General features: G+C 40.0%; 1 protein-coding gene across 1 annotated transcript in view; it reads left to right on the top strand.

The window, feature by feature from the left end:
• LOC127450161 (dedicator of cytokinesis protein 11-like) overlaps window positions 1-17,020 on the top strand; it is a 121,170-nt gene that overhangs the window by 66,814 nt on the left and 37,336 nt on the right. The window contains exons 30-35 of the mRNA XM_051714052.1: window positions 3,198-3,309; window positions 4,441-4,479; window positions 7,136-7,317; window positions 9,513-9,626; window positions 10,408-10,480; window positions 15,219-15,307. Of these exons, the coding sequence (XP_051570012.1) occupies window positions 3,198-3,309; window positions 4,441-4,479; window positions 7,136-7,317; window positions 9,513-9,626; window positions 10,408-10,480; window positions 15,219-15,307 (609 nt within the window). The remainder of the gene's footprint in view (window positions 1-3,197; window positions 3,310-4,440; window positions 4,480-7,135; window positions 7,318-9,512; window positions 9,627-10,407; window positions 10,481-15,218; window positions 15,308-17,020) is intronic.

Below are 17,020 nucleotides of genomic sequence, written 5' to 3'. Positions count from 1 at the left end.
TGTAAAGGAAAACACTCACTCATTAATTCATTCTCTTTATAGTGAATGCTACAGAATAGGGAGCGATTTCAGTATGTTCTGAAGGGAACTAATCAGTTGATTACAGTCACCTGTGGTTGGTCAATCACACGCGGTAGCCACAAAAAGATAAAACATTTGTATCTTTCGCAGTGTGTGCTGCAAACAGTCCTGCATGACTAAATCGTAAATGGGCTTGACAAGTGGAGGCATCTCTGTTTAGCTGCCTGGCGCCTCTTTCCCTATCCCAAAATGAATAGGGAACTCATGGTTACTACATCCCATGTTACCGCCTTTACATGCTACTAATAGACAGTTTTTCATTCTATGACCCTGCTTGTTTAAAACCTGGATCGTATCTGCCTGCACATGGCATTTCATCTGTAATTACTGGTTTCAGATTTCACGGTGCATCGCGATGAACCATAATTGTTAGATGGAGAATCGTAATTGAAATGAATCGCTATCAGATCGAATTGTCACACCCCTAGCTCGTGCCAAACTCCCACGAAAATATAAACGAACAAGTATAAACTGTGATAGTGAATGCAAAGTGCTCCCGTTTCACTTGAAACTATAATGTAATGGCAAATGTTCCTGGTTCATACACGCTGTGTTAATGACACGCAGTGACAAAGAGGACAAGATGTACGCTTTCTTTATTTCTGTGTAGTGATGAAATTATTAAACGAAGTCTCAAAGGTTTTGCTTCATGACAAATAAGGGCTTGTGTGTTTAATCAGAGCATTAAAATAATGTGTGAAAGTGAATAAATTAGGACAGAAATGTTTTACTATTGCACAATATAATAAAATATAATATAAATATAATAAAATATATATAAAAAATATGTAAAATATGTTCATTATTTTTCATGTCATTCATAATTTTTTAAAGCCTTAAAAGGAAATCACATATCCCTATTTTATTATTTGTTTGATATATTTCAAGTTAAATATGTAAAAAAAGGTGTATGAAACACATGCAGAAAAAAACCCCACAATAACCAGAGAGGAACCTCAGAATAAAATTGCACTTGACGCAGCCCAAAAGTGCTTTTTCACACACAATTTCGCCAAACCCACTTGCGCCTAGGCTTAGAGCATGCTTGCACAAAAATATCAAAACTTCATGGCCATGCATGCCCATAGACTTTGCGTGTATGACTTATGGCATAGCGCTGTGCTAAGCGCTAGCACTCTTAAAAAAGGGCCCAATATTGTAATTATTCTACTACATCAACAAAGTGCAGTTTTGTGAAATAGGAACTAAATTTTGTGCAATAAAGTAATACTGCAACTGTGCTGTGTACTGATCAACACTGCTGTGATTCGGTCGTAGGCACAAAATTGCAGGTAATCTCTCTTCGTAAAACATATCTAGAATTGTAATTTACATTTCCAAGCCATGGGTTCCCTCAGACATTTTCCATACTGTGAGTGTTTTAGATAGTGGTTTTCAGTTTATGAGTAAAGTAAGGGCTGAGGTTCGCATTATTTGAAATTATTTTCATGTTTTGTTGGAGAACATAAACTGTATATTTGTACCTCAAATGTGAATTTTAAAGCTGCTGTGTTTAAAAAAAAATTATTTGCCAACAAGTTGTTAAATTAGGACATCACAGCAAACAGAACGGCACTCTTCAGTAAGTTGACCGTATTCAATAAATCTCATCCCTGATGCATTTACACCAAAGTAAGAAACTTTTTTATTAATATTGCTAGTCTTGTTGAAAAAAAGTTTTTGTCTAGTTTGGCAACTGATGAGTTTTAGCTGACAAACACTGTGTCAACAAAGTGGAATGTTTGTTTATATACCCTTTTCTCCCCAATTTTGGAATGCTCAATTCCCACTATTTACTAGGTCCTCGTGGTGGCGCGGTTACTCACCTCAATCTGGGTGGCGGAGGACAAGTCTCAGTTGTCTCCGCTTCTGAGACTGTCAATCCATGCATCTTATCATGTGGCTTGCTGTGCATGACACCGTGGAGACTCCCAGCATGTGGAGGCTCATGCTACTCTCCGCGATCCACGCACAACTTACCACGCACCCCACTGAGAGTGAGAACCACTAATCGTGACCACGAGGAGGTTACCCCATGTGGCTCTACCCTCCCTAGCAACCGGGCCAATTTGGTTGCTTAGGAGACCTGGCTGGAGTCACTCAGCACACCCTGGATTCGAACTCGTGACTCCAGTGGTGGTAGTCAGTGTCAATACTCGCTGAGCTACCCAGGCCCCCTCCCCTTTTTTATTATTAAGAGATTGGCTTCTCTGTGAAGATGTTCACACGTGATGGGTGTGATTCAAACTGCTTTTGTGCAGTAGTTTCTCCAAGCTTATCTACTGTGCTGTTGACTTTATAGAGAGTTCTATCATAAAATCATGCATGACTTTGTTTTGACTAACAAATACTATGTACCACAGCCTGTCTAGATGGTTCTTGGAAAACATGTCACATGTATTGAATACTTGATGAAACCTCATTATTCACTGGAAGTTATGATGAACTTTTATTTTGTATAGTCAAATGCAATATTCCAAAATTCCAGGGAATGATATGTGTTTTAGTTTCAGGAAATGGTTATGGCTGTGAACTTTGTTTTTATATGGAAAGGATGAGTATTACAGTTATCACTGACTTTTAAACTAATTGCATTGTATAATATGTTGTCATTAAGGATTCAAAATGCCAGTCATTGTTAATCATAGATCAAAACCATGAATTGATAGTTCAGTAATTGTTGAAAATGAACCCAATCAAGTGGTAATATTTGCCCCCTGGAATTAATTTTCAGGGACATTTTTTACTTTTGTGTAGACATATTGTTTCTAATCATATAAAAACAAACAATGTTGTCCATTTATGTCAAATGCTTCAGTTAAACATTTTACTTAGAAAATCAAATTGATATAAAATACAAAAGTAGCTTTTCTTCACATTTAGTGTTTTAAGACCTGATTTTAGTTTTCATTTTTATTTTTTGATCAAACACCACACTACACTACATTTTGCATATGGGGCTTTTTTGCCCTCAGGCCTGGTTGCTCAAAATTTAGCTAGTCAGTACTTGTGTAGACACCCTATTACTGTAAAACATATCCATCTGTTACTGTGACACTTCTTCAGTAGATCTCCAAACCAGCCCTCTGACTCATGATGTTTTTAATAATTTACAGGTTCTAACAGAGATGAAGTTTGATTTCCTCACAACGTTGTGCAATCACGAGCACTACATTCCTCTAAACTTGCCCATGGCATTTGGCAGAACCAAGCTGCAGAGAGTCCAGGGTAGGTCTCTGCACTCTGTTACTGTGTATGCCACCATGCCCTTGCTTTCCCGTGCCCCCATCCTTCCCTTCATACACACCATGCCTTGACCCCAGTCTAACTTCACCACTGTAAGATCTGCTAGCAGCGCTGGTCATCATGTCATGGAATGTGAAGCAGGTTTAAGTTTTACATAATAGGATGCGATGATATCTAAGCTCTACATGTAATTTTTGGCATGGATAAGAATAATATTTTTACCTACACATTAGATGTGAAAGTGAAGTGAGTAATTTTTTTGTCAAACTTTCACCAAATTTTGGCACCAAACGGAATTGCAAAACTAATGACTGTTTTTAAACAGGTTTCCCAAACAATGCCCTCATCTGTCTTTAGTCAGAGCAACAGTTACCCCATCCCAAATGCACGCCATTGGTTGAGCCAGTGTAGATATGTTGGGCTGGTCAGGATTCTCAAACAAAAAGAGAGCAATGTCAGAGAAAGTCTGCCTTTTGGATGGCTTATTTGTTGTTGACACATTAAACTGGGATAGGGGAAAGTATGTAAACCCGAGAAAGATTATACTCTTCACATTTTAATAAGTTCTTTTGAAAACAACAGATTCCTTGGCTGCCATGAGTTTATCAGTTTTGACATTTCCAAATGAAAACTAATTGAATGCTCTAATAAAACCTTAACATAAGAAACATATTTCCCAGAATCACTGCATCACTGAGGTAAACAGTCTCTGAGACATATGCTATGTGTGGAATAGCATACTACCATACTACTCTTACTATATATGCAGTATTTATTATGTATACTTTGCACAGTATGCACATTTTCTGAATGCATAGATCTCCCAGATCACTGGGTTAAGATATTGAGTTAAGACCAGAGTTTTATACAAAACTGGATTAAAAATGCAAAATGCTTTTTCCCAAAGACAATGCAGCTACCACTGTTTGAAAAATGCATCACTTTCACATACTAATTTTTAAGAAGTGGTTGGCAGTATATAGTATATACTGGGCAGTAATCAGTAGTAAGCTAGTATTACATTTTAAATACAATCACACACTCTCACAGCTTCACTCCCATCACTGATAATGGCGATCCTGCATGATTTGCTTCCTTTATTCATTATTTCAGGTTTAATTTCGTATGCGGCGGAGTGTTTCGGTGTCGTAGGTAGGTGATGCCGACCAATGCTGATGCAAACACACTTCTAGTCCTCTTATAGCCACTAATCACCTTGCTATGCTCCTGTGTCACTCATAAGTCACTGTCTAACCCACATCTAACACTGCAGGACAAGGCCTTCACTTTTTCTGTCATGAAGCATTACATATTTACTTTGCTTGGATGAAAGTATGTTTTGTGAAAGAGGGTTTTTATTGGATGATCTCACAACAATGAGATAAAAAAAAGCAATGAGGGCAGTCTTTCGTGTGATGTTGTTTGTTGCTGACTGTTATATTTCACTGTTTTAATAAAGGCTTATCATATATTTGTCTGTCAAACCCTACCATCAATTGAGCTCTTTACTGTGTTAATTAATTTGGATGCGGAAACATCTTGTGTGGCCTTGCCGGAATTACATTCTTGTTGCTATTTGGGATAGGGATGTTGAGTAATATTATAGTCTGGTACTGTATCACATTAAAAAGAAACAAGTAATTGATTACTCGATTAGTGAGTATGGCATTCAAAAATATTAATTACATCACCAAAATCAGTTTTAGAATAAGCTTACTTCAACAACCAGGGCTTTACTTTAAAACAGTTTTTATGAACAATATGCATTAATAAAAACATCACGATTTAGAAAGAAACAATTAAAAAATACATTTGCATTCATCCGGAGCTTACAGAAAATCCAATTTGACTGACCCCATTGGGGTAATCCACATATACAAACTCTGTTTCTAAATATGGGCAATATATTGTTTCTAAATTTATTACATTTTCATTGTTCCACATCCCTGCTGTTACAACCTTCTAAAAAAGCCTTGCAGGCTGGTTTTAGCTGGTTTAAGTTGGTCACCAAGCCTAGCCAAGCTGGTTTAACTGGGAGGCCAATTGGTCTCCTAGGCTAGCTTCAGAGTGCCCAAAACCTATTTTAAAACCAGCCAACTGACCAGACTGGAAATGTCCCTGCTGGAAAAAACAGTAAAACCAGCATAAATTGTTTTTTTTTAGCAGGGATATTCTTAATCAGTGTTCAATATCCGCTTGTTAACAACAAGGTTTTTTTGTGGTGCTTTTTTGTTTTCATTCAACCATTAAAGCAGATGCTCTAGTGACTCTAATAAGAACAAAATATGCCAAAACAAATCAAAATATTGCCACACTTGGCTGTACCTGGTAGCACACACCTCTCAACACCTCAATGATACAAATCCACAAATGTAATTTATTTAGAATTGCTTGCAAAATTTTACATAGAAGTCCTGTTGCATAAAACACAATGTTTTCTGTCGCTCTTTCTGTGATGTTTGAAATGTAGTGAAATCAGCTTTCACAAAGCATCTCAAAATGTTTTTCACTTGGATGCCTTTCACTTTCACAAATGCCAATGGCCTAATGCAGGAATGTTACCCATTATGAAAGGTCCAAAATTAACAACCAAGTGCTAAATGCGAGTAAAAATTAGGTTTAAGAAAAATGTTACATGCCAGTGGCCAGTACCTACATTGGGAATTGTAAAAATGGTAGTCTTACCCTCGCTGATTCAGGACAAGTACCACCTTCGACAAATCAAATCAGCCAAGTACTACCTTGTCACCAAATTTTTCCTCTCATTTTTTTGCAGCGTTAAGCAGTATAAATTATGGTGCTGCGCCTTGCTTGGTCCTTTTGCAGATCTATGGAAGGACCCAGAGCAGGATTAGTGCAGCAACAAAAATATTATCCATAGTATAATATTATTGAATAGTTTTGAAAGCCAATTCTTACTCTCTTTCCTTCATGAAACACAAAATGAGATATGAGGCAGAATGTTACCCTCAGTTACCATTTGTACTGAAAAAAGATCCTTTATTCATATTTGCTAAATAATTAATGCAACAACAGTATTATTTTTCTTTTTTATTATGAACCAAACCTTCCTGTACTCCATAAATACAAAGAATGCTCGTTAAAGATTTGGAATATTCTTACAGTTGTGCATTCTTTTGTTCAACACAATTCATTACGCATTTATTTCTTATCCACATTAAGTTATTGAACCAGTGAATGTAACCTAAACCCTTTTTCAGTATTCCTGAATTTTTTTTTTATTCTCCAGAACTCCATGTGATGACACATGTGGAATATTCCATGTAATAAGGCACCAAAAATAAAAAATATGAAAAAATCATGATAGGGCTTCGTTTTTCTGAAAGAAAACATTTTCTCAATTCGCCTGCCAATTGGCATCTTTGGAAAAAAGTTAATTTTGGACCCTGCATGACAAAAGTGTGATGCCTATTAAGCTACCAAAAGGCCACAATGATGGTGGAATTTTCTCATAATGAATGTGATGTGAAACATTATGAATGAATGAATTAATTAATGTTACATGTATATAGCACTTTTCTGACACTACACTCAAAGCGCTTTACACAATGAACAGAGGACTCTCCTCAACAACCACCAGTGTGCAGCATCCACCTGGATGATGTGACGGCAGCCATAGTGCGCCAGTACGCTCACCACACACACCAGCTATTGGTGGAGAGGAGAGAGTGGAGTGATAGAGCCAATTAATGGATGGGGATTATTAGGAAGCCATGATTGATAAGGGCCAATTACATGCAGTAGCTTCAACTGAGAATGTCGGTGAACTTGAATTGATATATTTCAGATCAGAGTCTGGAGTACAGTCTGACTGAGGACTATTGTAAGAACCATTTCCTGGTGGGTCTGCTGCTGCGAGAGGTGGCTGATGGACTCCAAGGCTGCCCAGAAATCAGGCAAATAGCTGTGGCCACACTGAAGAACCTCATGATCAAACACGCCATGGACGACAGGTACAATGCTTTTAAGGTGAGTTGTGATACTCTACAAACAAATTTATGATTTTGGAAATGAAAACCACTTTACCAACTTCTTGTTTGGCAAGTCCCTGATGCTGTTAAATAGCAAAGGGCATGTCTTTAACCTTTGTGCCCACCAGAATGCATATGGCTGTCCTCCATGTGTAAGTAAATAGACAGCTGGGATTGTCGTTACTGAGAATGACATGTGACAGTTTATTTCTCAATGGTGCTTGTGTACCAGAGATTTCAGTGTCTTTTGTTTGCCACTTTAAAATTAGATTAGTTACACAGGCATTTCTTTTGCTATTGCTCATACTTTGGTTTAGGGAGCCTTCTAAACCCCTAACCCTATGTATGAAACTTCAGCAGGTAACCTTTTGTGCTACAGACATGAATTATAGGGACTAGAAAATCACAGAGACTTGGGGGTGGGCAACCACTCGTAACACCTAATAAATGCCCTAGCAACCACCCAGAACATCCTAGCAACTGCAAAGCAATGGGCTTACAACTCAGAACACCAGAGCAGCTGCTTAGCAATGCCCTGGTTACCACCCACCAAACCCTAGCAGTGTGGCAGCAATTTTTGGCACGGCCAAGTACCACTCTAAAAATCTAATTTGAGATGTTTTGTGTTAAATACAATTCCATTTCTCATACATGACTTAAGGACTTCTAGTGTAAATGTTTTGGTTAATAATTTTGCACCAGTCTAATATTTTAGATTTAAATATCCTCTTAAGCCAAACAGCACAAATAAGTTTAGTTAAACATTTCTCTACATCATGCACATGAAGGCAACTCTGGTAAAAAATCAACAGTTTATTTTAGATGAACCCAATGCATAAGCAGGTTGACATTATTTACATTTTTGTACATTTGCATTTTATCTTTATGGAGAGTGGCATGCAACAAAGCAAGGAAAACCTCAAATGCTGTCTTTTCCGTTGTCACCGTAGGAAATAACTGCTGTGCATTGTATGTGCATTCACCTCAGACCACCCTCTGTTGTCTGTTATGCAAATGCTTTGTTTTATTTGATACACCCAGTTCTAAGTTCCATGTCGTTGGCACAGCTGGTGAGCTCTTGCTGTGATCGGGTTTCTCGTGAACTCGCTATGATCGTGTATGTTTATTCTGGATAACACCTACATTTTTTTTCATCTTGACATTGTGAGTGAGATACTACTAGTGGCAGAACCTCTGGAACTGGAATTATGAGGACATTTCTAGAACACTGTGAAAAAATAGAAGCTGATTTTATTTGCTTTTACAGTATGTAGGGGTTACATCTCCATCAGCACCCTAGTTCAGTAGTCAGGGAACTGACCACGGGGGTCGGCCGTTTCTAAAGCTGTCCCATTCTCCAAATCACTCCAGTGCACTGAAACGTTCGCTCCCTAAAAATTGCATTTCTCCTCAAGAAGTGTCATCATGTCTTATTAAGTTTCTCAAGTCATACGAATATGAGCACAAGTGTATATTTATGAAGTCTAACCTTTATTTTCTCTTCAGAAAACCGATATATCGATCAACCTCTACTCTTTAAGTTACAAGTGTTTCATAGTTGGCCCCAATAAAGCTAGAAATCTTCTTGATGTTCTTAAATTTCTTGATTTGGGTGGTGTTGTGGTCTTAATTAAACCCATAAAAAGAATACTCTAGACTTTTTTAACTTAATACCAAGAATAATAATAAATGTGTTTTGAATTTAAAAAATAAGCTTTGATTGACTCCCAATATCCCCTGGTCCCTATTATTAACAAAATGTGAGATTATGACATTTTAGTCAGGTATGGTACAATGTTTTACTCATTTTTAGGCACTTTTTTGGCAGTTTTGACTGCGTTGGAGAAACTTGAAAAGTGGAATGGAAGTAGGTCTATTTGTGCCCTGTTTTCATCTGGCACTCAAAAGTTAGTAGTTGAAGAGCCCTGTTGTATAATATAGCTTGGGTATTATTAGCATTGTTTGCTTCTGCACTATTAACGACAAGTCAGCTTTGACAGTTACAAATTGTTCTTTTGATATAGAGATGTTACGAACAGTGTTGAAATGTACATAATTGAACAAATATTCATGGAAAGTAATTTGCTTCATCAGTGCTCATTCATATGACCTTATAATGCCTTCCATTGTGTTCTATTCATTCTGATACAATATGTCATCATAATAAGTGATTTACCTTTAACCTCATGACAGAACCAGCAGGCTCGCATCTGTCTGCTCTACCTGCCACTGTTCGAGCTGTTGTACCAGAATCTCAGTCAGATGAACAACCCCAGGCAACTCATTAGAAATGGTCTCGGCTTCATGGTAAACACCCATTTATCCACAATGAATGTGTCACGTCTATGTGGAAAATAATTTTTGTATCAAACATTGCTCAATGAGTCTTTGAATCGGAACAGTTGTAGAATGTCTCCAAACAGAGAGGACTTTAAGAAAATATTAACAGAAATATATGAATGCAATGATCTTGTACAGCGATGTCCACCTTTAACTTTAAACGTTCGTCCAATTTCTATCTTGGTAATGGACTATTAAAATGTTACTTTTAGATGTAAACCGGGTTCCCAGATATCTGTGTTTTCCAAGAAAATTGTTAAAAGTCATGGAAAAGTCATGTAATTTCTATAATGAATATATGGATTTGTAGTTATGCTTTGGCTGTTTCATCTGCTAGATTGCTCATTATTTGTTTATGTTGATTAAAATATGCTTGCAAGCCAGAGTGATGTCCAGAGTGGTGTCGGTTGAACTGATTCACTGATCATTCAGAATGATTCATTAGCGACTAGGTCTGAATCAAAATGATCTTTAAAAATCCTTATTCGTTAAACACAAATAACTGGAAAAGTCATGAAAATCATGAGATTAGACAAGGAAAAGTTATTTCCTTCATGTGTTCAGCTGTTTTCTCTTGTGTGTGTGTGTGTGTGTTTGTGTGTCTGTGTGCTTCTTTACCATTCTGGATTCTTATTGCACTGACATGCAAGTGCTCCATTTATATGGTGTGTCCTTGTGTAAACTTTAACCTTGCAAGTTCTTGAAAAGAAGCCAGACAAACCCTTCTTGTGTTCCCATGCTCCTTTAGTACCGCGATAATTCATCAGTGACTGGGTCAGCGGACAGCCGCAGAGGCAGCATCGTCATTGATAAGGAACAGGGTGAGTATAAAAGTTATTTTGGCAACAAAAAAGTAAATGTAATAGACATACAGTATCAGTGAAAAATTTAGACGCACCAGCCTATTCTTTATTTTTTACTATTTTCCACATTTTAGAATAACAGTAATGCATCAAAACTATTAAATAACGCAAATGGAATTATGGGAATGATAAAGTGATGCAAAAATGTTATCTTTTCACTTCTATAAAGTTTGTCTTTGCCTATGAAATGGCTATCCATTTGCTTTGTGTTATAAAAAAAGATATCTCTCACAGGACTATGAGGCTTAAGTGCTTCATTACTTGCTGTCTTTTTCTCTGGACTCCCAAGGTCTCATTTTAAATTTTGACCATATTAACAATTCAGAAGGATAGAAAAATAAAAAATAATAATGAATAACATTTAATAATGACAAAAATAATAAAAGAAAATACTAAATAAATAATTATCACTAACAGTAATGACCCTTGTGACTCCTGACCTGCTCCACAGCACTGAAGCATCATTAAAAGTTTGCTTACAAAATTAAAATGCCCCTGAATTAGTGAAATAAAATAAAATAGATTGAAGAATCCTCTGTTGTGGAAGGTCACTAAAAAGACCAGTACCGCCAGCAGGACAAGTCATACCTGCGAGGTGAGCAGCAAGAGGATACAATTGTTAACCCACAGACAAGAGAGCTAAGGCAAGACAATGAAAATGAGCCAGGGAGGAGGAAACTAATTAATTGGCCAAGATCTAATGATATTGAAGCCTGGAGCAGACTAGACCAAGACCAGTGCTCCACCTTGGAGAATGCACTCAACAGAAGGGTGGAGGCCAAGCTTAATATGTTTAGTGACATTGTTTATGAATGCGTAGGTAGATTTGGGGAAGCGTCAGTGAAGAAGTGTGGTCCCAGGGTGATGGGTAGGAGAGAAAAGGAAATAATTAAGCTGGTGAAAAAGAAGAGGCAGCTTCGCAAGGCATGGGGAAGACCAGATGAGCATGAGAAGGAGAGCTTGAAGGTATTGTGGGATTGCATAAGGGCTAGGTTGTCGGTTTTGAGGAGGGCAGAGATAATTTGTCAGCAGAGAAGAAGGAAGGAGCATGAGAGGATGAAATTCATCAAGGATCCTTTTAAGTTTGCCAGAAATCTTCTTGAAGAGAAGAGGAGTGGAAAGCTGGTGATGATGAAGCAAGATCTAGAAGATCACATGAAAGAACAACTAGGGGATCCCCATAAAGTCAGCCCTCTAGGTTCACCCGGATATGTCCCTCAGCCAGCGGAGCCAGTAGTGGGATTTGATATAGCTCCACCCAAGTTGAGTGGTAGAAAAAGCAATGGCAACTTCAGCCCCAGGCCCGAACAGGATCACATATAGGCTGTGTAAGCGGTGCCCAACAGTTCTTAAACTGTTATGGGGACTACTGTGAGTTGCCTGGAAGAAGCTGTGTATACTCCTGGAATGGTGAAGGGCAGTGGCCATCTTTATATCCAAAGAACAGGAATCCACCAACATAAGTCACTTTAGGAGTATTGCTTTACTGAATGTGGAGGGAAAGTTTTTTTTTCGGTGGTAGCAAGGAGGATGTCAGATCACTTCCTGAAGAATGGATACATTGACACAATCTGCCAGAAAGCAGGTATACCAGGTTTTCCTGGATGTGTGGAGCATGCGTCAGTAATATGGGAGCAGATCCAGTCTGCCAAGAGAGACAAGAAAGTCCTCCATGTAGTCTGGCTGGACCTGAAAAATGCCTATGGATCGGTTCCACACCAGCTCATCAGCTATGCAGTGGAGTTTTCCATTTACCAGAGTGTAATAAGAGCTTGGTAGATAGTTACTATGTGGACATACCCCTTGTTATACAACACAGGATTACAAAACTGGATGGCAGCAACGGGATAAGGGATTGCGATGGGATGTTCAATCTCTCCCATCCTGTTCACAGCTGCAGTCGAGATCATCCTAATTGGTGCTAGACAGATGGCCCAAGTATCCGTGCACAATCTGGGGTAAGATTGCCAGCACTGCGCAGCTGTATGGATGATGTCACAAGCATCCTCCAGACTGCTACATGTACAAACAGACTGGAAGAGCTTTTGGCATGGGCCAGGATGAAGATCAAGCCAGTATAGTCACATAGATTTTCTATTCATAAGGGGATCAGAAGTGACCAGATATAATTTGCAGTGGATGGTGAAAGAATCCCGGTGCTGGCAGAGCAGTCCATTCGAAGTTTAGGGATAGAATACAAAGCAGATCTGTCAGGTAAACACATGGCAGGGTTGGTTCTGAAGCAGCTGAAAGAAGGCTTGGAAAATATTGTCATCTCCCAGGCAAATACAAAGTCTGGTGTTACCAATTTACATTGTATCATCACCTGATGTGGCTGCTAAAGATGTGTGAGATAACTGCAGCAGCAGTGGCAAGGATGGACACCAAGGCCAACAGTTACTTCAGAAAGTGGCTGGGCTTGCTGCGTTTTCTTTCAGATGTAGCATTGTTTGGAAGAAATGCCTTACAGCTGCCAATAAATCCATCACCCTGGGTTACAAGCAGGAGAAGACCTGGCTGTTCTTAGAACTAAGGGAATCAACAGACTAGTCAGTGAAGGCTTGTCAAGTCCAGGTCCGAACAGGCCGCTCCTGGAAGGCAGATGAGGTAGTAAACAGGGCGGTTTCAAGACTGAAGCAACAAGAGATCATTGGAAGTACCCAATCAGGAAGAGCAGGCCTTGGATGGGGAATGGCTCCCAAACTGTGGTCAGCAGCCTCTAAACAACAGAAGAAAGTGATGATAGTGGCAGACATAACTAAGATGGAAGAGGAAGTATATATGATTCGAGCAGTCAGCCAGCAGTAGCAAGGGTGTTGGACAGTATGGGAAGGTATATCTAATAGAGTTTTAGAGTGGGCTGACCAGGCTAAATTTTCTAATAAGATCCACCTATGATGCTCTTCCAAGCACTGGAAATTTGTCTCTGTGATTTGGAAATGAGGAAAGTTTCCCCCTCTGCGATGCCCCAAGAGCAAATCTGCAGCACATGTTGGCTGGGTGCAAGACCGCCTTGGCACTAGGACGGTACAGGTGGCGGTATGATCAGGTTCTGCGAAAGATGGCAGAGATCCTTGAGATGATTAGAATAAAGGCCAACAAAGGCCATCATGCTCCTCAGAGGAAGTACATTGAGTTTGTTAAAAAGGGAGGTGCCACACAAGGCACAGCACAGAGGGAGGAAAGGTCAATCCTGGCACATGGAACTGATTGGTCAATGATGGTCGACCTTGGCCAGAAGCTAAAATTTACTTCTGAGATCACCATCACCTTCCTGAGGCCAAACATAGTGTTATAGTCAGCATCAGCTAGGAAAGTCATAATTATTGAACTTACTGTCCCATGGGAAGAGGGACTGGAGGCAGCCTATGAGAGGAAGAAGCTAAAATCTGCTGATCTGGTTGCTGAGTGCAGGAAAAATGGATGGAGGGCTGCCACTTACCCTGTGTAGGTCGGGTGTCGAGGGTTTATTGGAACATCAATGCAGCACCTGTTGAAAAACATTGGCATCTTTGAATCAGAGTTGAAGAAGTCTCTGAAGGAAATGGCAGAGAAAGCAGAAAAAGTGAGCTTCTGGCTATGGTTAAGAAGGAAGGATGAAAAGTGGGGTGTGCTGAAGTAAGAAAGTATGAATAGGGAACAAATGCTATATGTAGTGAGGTAGCAAGTAGAAGAGGAAAAGGGTGGGGAGGAGCTATTTCTGCTGACCCACTCTGTCCTTATCTGGGGGTTTCTGGAGAGGGATTGAGTGGGGGAGCGAAACCAGGCCAAGCTAGGCTTTGGAGGGGCCGCTGATGCAGTCTAGGGACTCGCGTCTCACGTCGCACTCCTACTTAATCTGTTGGAGGATTGGTTTAAGGACAGGCACTGGATGGGTGGTAGGCAGAGTTTGATAGCTTGTGTTTTTTTCTAACAGAGAAGAGGCCTTGGATGCAGGGTAGGTATTCTCATGGGGAGGGTTGTATAGAACACTGGTTGTAAAGTATGTCTTGATGGGAAAAGAGGAATGTCTTGATGGGAGAGCAAGAATGAGAGGCAATCGAGAGGAGCTGGTGTCCAGCTGCAGGGAGTGGCAGGGAGATGTCCCTGACCGCTATCCCACCACCAGGAGATGTTCTGGGATTAATTGGGCAAAACATCAGTGATAGGTGGCTCCCAGCTGATGACTTCATAGCTGGACAACTGAAGGCGGAGGTGCAGCAGGCAGTAATGCCCAGTAGGTTTAGACATTTACCTATGCATCTGAGAAATAAAGTGGATTGAAATAAAATAAAATAACACTGTAACAACATTTCCCTGCTACACCATACAGCTTTTACATGCTGGGCATTCTCTCAGTCAACTTCATGAGGTCCAATTGGGAGGCTTTTTTAAAAAAGTCCCCATGCTTGCTGTACACTTGTTGGCTGCTTTTCCTGCACAAATTGGTCCAACTAGAAATTCATACATAAACAATTTATATTTGTCTACAAAAATCATTTCAAGCATTCAAGCATACACATTTAGATCACAATGTTTTTGAGATCATAAAAAATGCTTGTCGAGATTGTCCAAACTTTAAACTTGTGCTGTATGCTGTGTTTATACACAACACCACCTGTGTGTGGAATGTGTATTCTGTATGTTCTGATTAAACTGGTTGTTTGGCTCTCTCTCTCTCTCTCTCTCGCTCTCTCTCTCTCTGTGTGTTTCACAGCCAGTGCTATCCCCCAGAAAGACTTTGTGAGGAGAATGGAATCTAGAGGCTCTTTGTATGGGGATCCTGGTACTCCAGACATCAATGAGGTGAACAACAGACATCTATTTCACTATAGACAGTGCTGGGTAGTAGTGGATTACACGTAATCTGTATTATGTAATCAGATTACAAAAGCAAGTACTTGTAATTGGATTAAATTTAATTTTAACATACTCGTAATTGGACTAAAGTTACTTTTTATGGATTACATGATTACATATTAACAAGGCAACGGCAGTTAATTGTTAATAATTTATTGATTATCCTAATCATTCTCTTTGTTGACTCAAGATGGCGCCGAGTATGGCTGCTGCGTTGCGAGCTCCAACACAACATTGTAGTGTTTTGTTTGTTTTGTTTACAATTCTTATGTTTTTTGTCTTTGATGTTGCCTGCCTTATTGTCTATGACAGACAAACACTTTTGGACATTGGTTCTGCAATTACACACCGTAAACCGGACTTCAAATTCCTCAATGCCGACCTGCTGTTTACAAACACACCAGCGGAGCCCTTTGTCTGGACAGCCCGAGCGCAGAAACGCAAAAGGAAAAGGGGAAACACAGCCAGCGTTCTCATCAGAGTAAGACGTCACGCAAATCGATGCCCGCTACCCAGTATTCTACTGGCAAATGTTCAGTCTCTGGACAACAAGCTCTGCGAGCTGAGAGCGCAGATCTCTTTCCAACGAGAGACGAGGGACTGCTGCATTATCTGCCTTACAGAAACTTGGATGTCTACGGAGATTCCAGACTCAGCCATTGAACCCGCGGGGTTCTCCGTGCACCGAGCGGACAGAGCGAAAGACCTCTCAGGTAAAAGTAGAAGTGGTGGTGTATGTTTTATGATCAACAAATCATGGTGTGATCAGAGGAACGTACATTCTATCAAGTCTTTCTGCTCTCCTGATCTGGAATTTCTCATGCTTCTGTGTCGACCATTCTGGCTACTGAGGGAATTCACAGCGGTCATTATCACAGCTTTGTACATCCTGCCACAAGCCGACACAGACCGGGCACTCAAGAAACTGTACGGGATTATAAGCAAGCAGGAAACTGCGCACCCTGAGGCCGCGTTCATTGTGACCGGGGACTTTAACAAAGCCAATCTCAAATCAGTCGCACCAAAATACCACCAACACATTAGTTTTAACACACGAGGGGACCGGGTTTTGGACCATTACTACTCTCCCTTCCGGGATGGCTACAAATCCCTCCCCCGCCCTCCATTCTGCTTCTGCCCGATTACATGCAGAAACCGAAACAGGAAGCATCCACCCTCAGAACGATTCAGTGCTGGTCGGACCAGTCAGACTCTATGCTACAAGACTGTTTTGATCATGCGGACTGGGAGATGTTCCGGTCCGCCTCTGATGACGACATCGAGCTTTGCGCTGATAGCGTAACATGTTTCATCAGAAAGTGCATAGAGGACATTTTTCCGAGCAAAACAATATGGATCTATCTGAACCAGAAACCTTGGATTAATAGTGATTTTCACGCGGCACTTGATGTACGGACCTCCGCTTTTAATTCCGGGAACGCGGAGGAGCATAAACAATCAGAACAGCAAAACGTCAGTACAGGAACAAGATTGAAGGACAGTTTAACACCACCAACTCTAGAAGCATGTGGCAGGGAATTAACATCATCATGGACTTTAAAGGGAAGAAAAACTCCGTCGTGAACACCGCTGCCTCTCTCCGGGATGAGCTAAATAATTTTATGCTCGTTCGAGGGAAATAACACCGCCCTCACGGAG

The sequence above is a fragment of the Myxocyprinus asiaticus genome, chromosome 1, assembly GCF_019703515.2.
Source record: "Myxocyprinus asiaticus isolate MX2 ecotype Aquarium Trade chromosome 1, UBuf_Myxa_2, whole genome shotgun sequence".
Lineage (NCBI taxonomy): Eukaryota > Metazoa > Chordata > Actinopteri > Cypriniformes > Catostomidae > Myxocyprinus > Myxocyprinus asiaticus.
This window is presented reverse-complemented; position numbering and strand designations above follow the sequence as displayed.